We start from the raw sequence: 7,431 nt of genomic DNA, 5'->3' as shown, positions 1-7,431 counted from the left end.
ACGTCTCCGTCGTATCTATAATTTTTGATTGTTCCATGCCAATATTATTCAACTTTCATACACTTTTGGCAACTTTTTATACTATTTTTGGGACTAACATATTGATCCAGTGCCCAGTGCCAGTTCCTGTTTGTTGCATGATTTTTGTTTCGCAGAAACCCCATATCAAATGGAGTCCAAACGGGATAAAAACGGACGGAGAATATTTTTGGAATATTAGGAGAATATGGGAAGAAGAATCAATGCGAGACGGTGCCCGAGGTGGCCACGAGGCAGGGGGCTCGCCTGCCCCCCTGGGCGTGCCCCTGACCCTCGTGGGCCACCCGTAAGGCGGTTGCTGCTCTTCTTCGGCCGCAAGAAAGCTAATTTTCGAAGAAAAATCTAGGCGAAGGTTTCAATCCAATCGGAGTTACAGATCTCCATATATATATATATATATATATATATATATATATATATATATATATATATATATACACGAAACGGTGAAAGGGCAGAATACCAGAACGCAGAAACCAATGTTTAAAATTGCCGGCTATTGAAAAAAGCGGCACCTACTAGCGGCAGCAATGAGCAGCTATTGCCAGCAATAGATGCCGCTATGCCAAATAGCGGTTTTGCAGAATACATGCAAGAATTTCGAAAATAAGTGCAAGATACATGTCGAACTATAGAAATTCAGCATCGATTAAATAGTTGAGACAAACAGGAACATAATAACTGAACCATAAGATCATCCATTAAGCCAACATTCAGCAATCGTCTCAAGCGACGAAGCAAATAGTTCGGTAGACATTGGACCGTCTCAAGCGACAAACAAAATAGTTCGACACTGGACACAGACTGCTAATAAGTTTTGCAGATAAATAATCCATAAAGGTAGTGGTGCATTCTCGTCTATTCTTCTCCAGAATCTGAAGGAGACTTATCAGACTCCGATTCAGAAGAAGAAGCAGCTTGCGGCATTGTTTCAACACGCATAGCCATCAAGGACTGCAGGCTCACGGTCTCGATTTTCTTCCTAGGCCGAGAACTCCTCTTCCTTTTGGCTTGTCCCTATGATGATGATGCCCTGTTTGGTTCCTCTTCCGATGCATCTTCATGAGCTTTCTCTTGTTCTTCATCAGCTTCTGCAGTTGGTTCTTTCCTAGTGATGAACTCATTTTCATAATCAGCAAGAACATCATCTACTTCTTTCTCTATGGGATCTCTGTTTTTGTTCTCTCTCTTGTTCCTTAGTTTAGAGTTGAATTTCACAAACACAAGATCCCTCATCATGTCATGCAGCAGCCTATTCCGCTTCTTTGTATGAACCTAAAAGTTCATAAAAATTAAATACTTATAACAAATGTAGAAAACAAAAAACCCAATTGTATAAACTGCAAACATATAATTTGTTACCTCTTTGAAAGCTGACTAGTTCCTCTCACAAGCTGATGAGCTACATGTCAAATTAAGAATCCTAGATGCCAAAGTTCTCAACTTTGGTGTGCTGGTGCCATGGTTCAGCCACCATTTTGCTGCACATTATACAAGTTAATAGTTAAAGAAATGGAAACAGAAGCATTTTATTCATCAATTATATTAGCTACAATAACTAACCTGGATTAAAATTCTTGTTTCTCCTTTGCCTTATAGCAATCTCATGGCCGAAAGATCCTTGCTGGTCTTGATACATGTTGAGTTCTTCAATTACAGTGTCTTGGGTTTCTTCGTCCTCAATCATCTTGCAAATGCATGTAATAACAGCAGCTCTAAATGATCCATCATGCTCAATCTCTGACTTGTTTGGGTAATAATAGTGAGGATTCAAATAGTAGCCAGCCAAGTGGAGAGGAGTCGTGAGCTTGCTGTCCCACCTTTTATCAATGATGTCCCAAGCAACTTTGTACTTGCTCTCATCATTATCAAACCTCACAGCAATATGTTTCTTTGCATCAAGCATTAATCCATGGAAGAATACCATTGCAGGAACATCACTATCCATTCTGCGAAGCACATTAGCCATTGGCTCGAAGAAATTAACAGCCATGTCAACATGTTTCCAAAAAACTTCAGATCGCACCACTTTGAGTGCTTTTTTCCCCTTTGCCTTTGTCAAGTATGAACCTAGTTCATTCATCTCATCTGATCTGAAGAGCCTTATCAACTCCTTCTTGTTGTCTAGCAAACTTTTCAGATTTAAGTAAGCAGTGGCAAACCGAGGAACACCAGAGCGAACCAAGTCCTTCCCAAGAAATTTCCTCATCAAATCCAATACCCTTGTATGAGCATACAAGAAGCTAGTCACTTCTCTTGCACTTGAAATAGTTTTTGCAACTGGTCCAAGCTTCCCAAGATCCTCCAGCATGAGATCTAGGCAGTGAGCAGCACATCCATTCCAAAATATGGATGGTCTCTTTGCTGTTAGCATACTAGCTGCTGATACATTCACACTAGCATTATCAGTCACCACTTGCACAACATTTTCTTCACCTATTTCTTCTATGCATTTGTCCACCAAGTCAAATATGTATTTGCCATCTTTTCTGTCACCGGAGCAGTCCACCGAATCAATGAAGCAAACACCATGAGCACTGTGCACAACTAAATTCATAACTCCCCTGCCCTTCTTATCTGTCCATGCATCAGTCATAACCGTGCAACCTGTGAGCTCCCATGATTCCTTATGATTCTTGAATCCATCCAGCACCTTTTGTTTCCTCTTCTGCAAAAATGGTCCACTCATCTCATATGGACTAGGCCCTCTCAAGTCCTTGCCAAATTGTCCGATGGACTCAAGCATATGAGCAAAGCTAGGGAGGGTGACAGTGTTGTGAGGAATGCTAGCTTCATAGAAAAACTGGCAAATATACTCACAAACTCTGTCCCTTTTCTCTTCTCTTTTCGTAGTTGACAACTTTGATTGGACCTTCTGGCTAACGTTGAATCCCCTTTGATTATTGCAAACAGACTCTTCTATAGATGTTTTCTTGTAAAACTTATCAATAGTGGCACTGCCACTACCTACCACAGTTCCAGAGTTACTCGTCCCACTGCCTCTTGTTGACTTCAGGAACACAACATCATTCCTCTCAAAGTCAGAATCATCCCCACTACCCCTTTCATCATCTGAGTTCTCTATATTAATTGCAGATCGAACCCTTTGCACTTCATCCTTCTTCTTTTGCTTGTCACCACTCTTCTTCGTAAGAAAAGCAATAATCTCTTCCTTCACATCAGTTGGAACCTTCTTACATTTAATAGCATTGAAGCTAGTAATGCAAGCAAGATGGTACTTCATTCTAGTAATTCCACCTTTCAATAGCTTGTCACAAAAATTGCACTGCAAATGGTACTTCTTGTTCACATCTGGGGCAAAACAGTACGCATATGCAGGGTCATCGGACGTTACTGCTTGCCTTGCTTGTGTTTGGGTTACCGAATCACCTACAGAAAAAGTACATAATAATTTCATTAACCTACAGTTCTACAGATGACCTATTTGATTGATAATTAATCTATCCTAATTAAGGAAGAAGCAGATGATATATGCCACAATTAATTACTTGCATTCAGAAACATCTAACATTGTAAATTGTTGTTAAAGCATAGGAGATTTGCCACGGTTTATTTGATTGATAATCTACCTACAACGTATAACCTACTGAAAATAATAACTGGCTACTTGTTAGCTTTCAGATCGATAAGGGAGATGGAACATAAACTTGTTAGATTGCAGAACGTAAAACATAGAATACGTTTCTCTTCTATTGGAAGATAAACTTACGTTCCCTCTACTTGGAACAATCTATCTACATATGCGAGTAGAAGAGATAGTATCTGAGATAATAGAAGATGAACTAATGGAAGGACAGACTAGGAAACTTGCCTCCCTGGATCCCTGACTCCGGCTGAGACATGGTCCTGCAGTTCTTCTTCGCATCCGTGTTGCAGGCTCACCGCCGTGCCGCCGTCGCCAGCGATATAGATCGGGGAAGCGAAGCGGATGTTTTGCTTGTTAGGGTTAGCGCTCGGCTCTTTTGTAGCTCCTGTTTTGGGCATCTGTGTGGTGATCTTGAAAAGGCCCAGAATTCCCGTACTGAGCGTACTCCCTGGTGGCCCAAACTCGTATAGCGGCGCAATCTTATCCAGGAAATAGCGGCTACAACCGGCTAATTGCGGCTTTTTGCGGTTCAGTTACTGTAGCGCGAAAAATGGCATTGCGTTGCCCCCAGCTTTTCTAGCCGCTATGGCCGGCAAATAGCGCCGCAATAGCCGGCAATTTAAAACCTTGGCAGAAACAGAGAGAGACAGAGAGACAAATCCAATCTCGGAGGGGCTCTCGCCCCTCCCATGCCATGGAGGCCAAGGACCAGAGGGGAAACCCTTCTCCCATCTAGGGAGGAGGTCGAGGAAGAAGAAGAAGAAGAAGAAGGGGGCCTCTCTCCCCCTCTCTTCCGGTGGCGCCAGAACGCTGCCATGGCCACCATCATCATCACCGCGATCTTCACCAACACCTCCGCCATCTTCACCAACATCTCCATCACCTTCCCCCCTCTATCTACAGCGGTCCACTCTCCCGAAACCTGCTGTACCCTCTACTTGAACATGGTGCTTTATGCTTCATATTATTATCCAATGATGTGTTGCCATCCTATGATGTCTGAGTAGATTTTCGTTGTCCTATCGGTGGTTGATGAATTGCTATGATTGATTTAATTTGCTTGTGGTTATGTTGCTATCCTTTGGTGCCCATCATATGAGCGCGCGCGTGGATCACACCATAGGGTTAGTTGTATGTTGATAGGACTATGTATTGGAGGGCAAGAGTGACAGAAGCTTCAACCTAGCATAGAAATTGATGCATACGGGATTGAAGGGGGACCAATATATCTTAATGCTATGGTTGGGGTTTACCTTAATGAACGTTAGTAGTTGCGGACGCTTGCTAGTAGTTCCAATCATGAGTGCATAGAATTCCAAGTCAGGGATAACATGCTAGCAGTGGCCTCTCCCACATAAAACTTGCTATCGGTCTAGTAAAGTAGTCAATTGCTTAGGGACAATTTCGCAACTCCTACCACCACTTTTCCACACTCGCTATATTTACTATATTGAGTCTTTATCTAAACAGCCACTAGTATTTATTTACGTGCTCTTTATTATCTTGCAAACCTATCCAAAAACACCTCCAAAGTACTTCTAGTTTCATACTTGTTCTAGGTAAAGCGAACATCAAGAAAGCGTAGAGTTGTACCGGTGGTCGATAGAACTTGAGGGAATATTTGTTCTACCTTTAGCTCCTTGTTGGGTTCAACACTCTTACTTATCGAAAGAGGCTACAATTGATCCCCAATACTTGTGGGTTATGAAGACCTTTTTGTGGCGCCGTTGCCGGGGAGTCATAGCGTGGGGTGAATATTCTCGTGTGTGCTTGTTTGCTTTATCAATAAGTATTTTTTATTTGCTGTTCTTAGTTGTTTTCTATCTTTAGTTATGGGTAGGAAACGCAAAATACCAAAAAAATAGTTGTACCAACTGAACCAATGGTTGAAGAACCACTCAAAATGTATCACACTCCTGAAGCTTTTTACTTGGATCATCTTCGATCCCTTTGTGCTCGTGCTGAAACCCCAACTAGCTTAGTTGAGGGCAAATCTTTAGATGAGCATGCTTGTTATGTGCGACACCGCATATCTAAAAAAGGGAAACTTTTACTGGATCAAATTCATCGTTTGCAATGCTATGCCTGGAATTTATGTGAAATATATGATGTTACTTGTTGTTCTGAAAACCCTAAGAAACACCTTCCCTACCAATGTGAGTTTATCGATAATGGAATCGTATCTTCGTATGCTAAGGGTGTTTATAGTTACTATGATGTTCAACAAATTGAAGAATTTGTTGCTTTTAAGGGTGCTTATGAAATTGCTTCTTTGATTGAAAAGTATGATGCTACTCTTTACAAATCTGAAAACTTTGCCATACTATAATATTGTTATGATAATTACGCTTCTAATAACTATGTTAAACCATATATTGATGACTCCTGCGCTGTCCAAGAAGAGATTAATATTTTCCAGGAGTCTATGGAAGAAGAAATTGATGAAACTGTGAGCTCACTGGATGAAAAAGATAATGAGGAGAGCGAAGAACAAAAGGAGGACGAACGGACTAGCTACCCGTGCCCACCTTCTAATGAGTGTAACTCTTCAACTCATACATTGTTTAATTTCCCTTCGTGCTTACCGAAGGATGATTGCTATGATGACTGTTATGATCCCGTTGATTCTCTTGAAATATCCCTTTTTGATGATGCTTGCTATGCTTGTGGCCAAGATGCCAATATGAATTATGCTTATGGAGATGAACTTGCTACAGTTCCTTATGCTAAACATGAAATTGTTGCTATTGCACCCACGCATGATAGTCCTATTATCTTTTTGAATTCTCCCGACTACACTATATCGGAGAAGTTTGCACTTATTAAGGATTATATTGATGGGTTGCCTTTTACCACTACACATGATGATTTTGATAGATATAATATGCATGTGCTTGCTGCTCCTACTTGCAATTATTATGAGAGAGGAACTATATCTCCACCTCTCTATGTTTCCTACATGATAAAATTGCAAGAAACTGTTTATACTATGCATTGGCCTTTACTATGTGTGCATGAATTGTTCTTTTATGACATGCCGATGCATAGGAAGACAGTTAGACTTAGTCATTGCTTGATATATGTTGCTTTGTGCTCACTACTAAATGCCAAATCATTGCTAATTAAAATTGGCTTTGATATACCTTGAGATCCGGGTGGATTCACTACTTGAGCACTATATGCCTAGCTTAATGGCTTTAAAGAAAGCGCTGCCAGGGAGACAACCCGGAAGTTTTGGAGAGTCATTTATTTCTGTTGTGTGCTTTTATAAAGTTTCAAAACAAAAAAATAAAGAGGGGAACCCAAAACTTTTCAAAAAGAAAAGTGAAAGTGAGATAGACGAGCATTGTGAAAGTGGGGGACGTCCTTGAACTTTGTTCATGCCCATGGAAACTTTGCGAATCTTAATTACAGAAACTTTTCAACAAAAATAATTATCCCCTTGTACAATTCCATTGTATTCTAAAAATAATGTGCCAAGGTTTGCCTTTAGGATGTTTACAATGCTTGTTGGTTTGTACGGTGTAGGACAGAAACTTTGGCTGTAGTGCGTGATTTTTAATTGTTTACTGGAACGTCAAACGGTTCTGATTCTTTCTGCACTGTATTTCTTTACAAATTTTTTATTTATACTAATTTTGGCAGAATTGTTCAAGTATCAGAAGTATGGTTAATGTTCAGATTATTACAGACTGTTCTGTTTTAGACAGATTCTGTTTTTGATGCATAGTTTGCTTGTTTTGATGAAACTATCAATTTATATCAGTGGATTAAGCCATGAAAAA

At 40.4% G+C, this 7,431-nt stretch overlaps 1 protein-coding gene across 1 annotated transcript; it reads right to left on the bottom strand.

The window, feature by feature from the left end:
- Window positions 1-1,056: 1,056 nt before the first annotated feature.
- Window positions 1,057-2,785, bottom strand: LOC109753418 (uncharacterized). Its single transcript, XM_020312321.2, has 3 exons — window positions 1,603-2,785; window positions 1,471-1,520; window positions 1,057-1,314 (listed from the first exon to the last, which is right to left on the bottom strand). The coding sequence occupies exons 1-3, from the start codon at window positions 2,783-2,785 to the stop codon at window positions 1,057-1,059; spliced, it is 1,491 nt and encodes a 496-aa protein (XP_020167910.2).
- Between the last annotated feature and the right edge of the window lie 4,646 nt (window positions 2,786-7,431).

Source organism: Aegilops tauschii, chromosome 6 (genome assembly GCF_002575655.3).
Source record: "Aegilops tauschii subsp. strangulata cultivar AL8/78 chromosome 6, Aet v6.0, whole genome shotgun sequence".
In the NCBI taxonomy this organism is placed as follows: Eukaryota; Viridiplantae; Streptophyta; class Magnoliopsida; order Poales; family Poaceae; genus Aegilops; species Aegilops tauschii.
The sequence above is the reverse complement of the archived record's forward strand: the minus strand, read 5'-3'. Positions and strand labels throughout refer to the sequence as shown.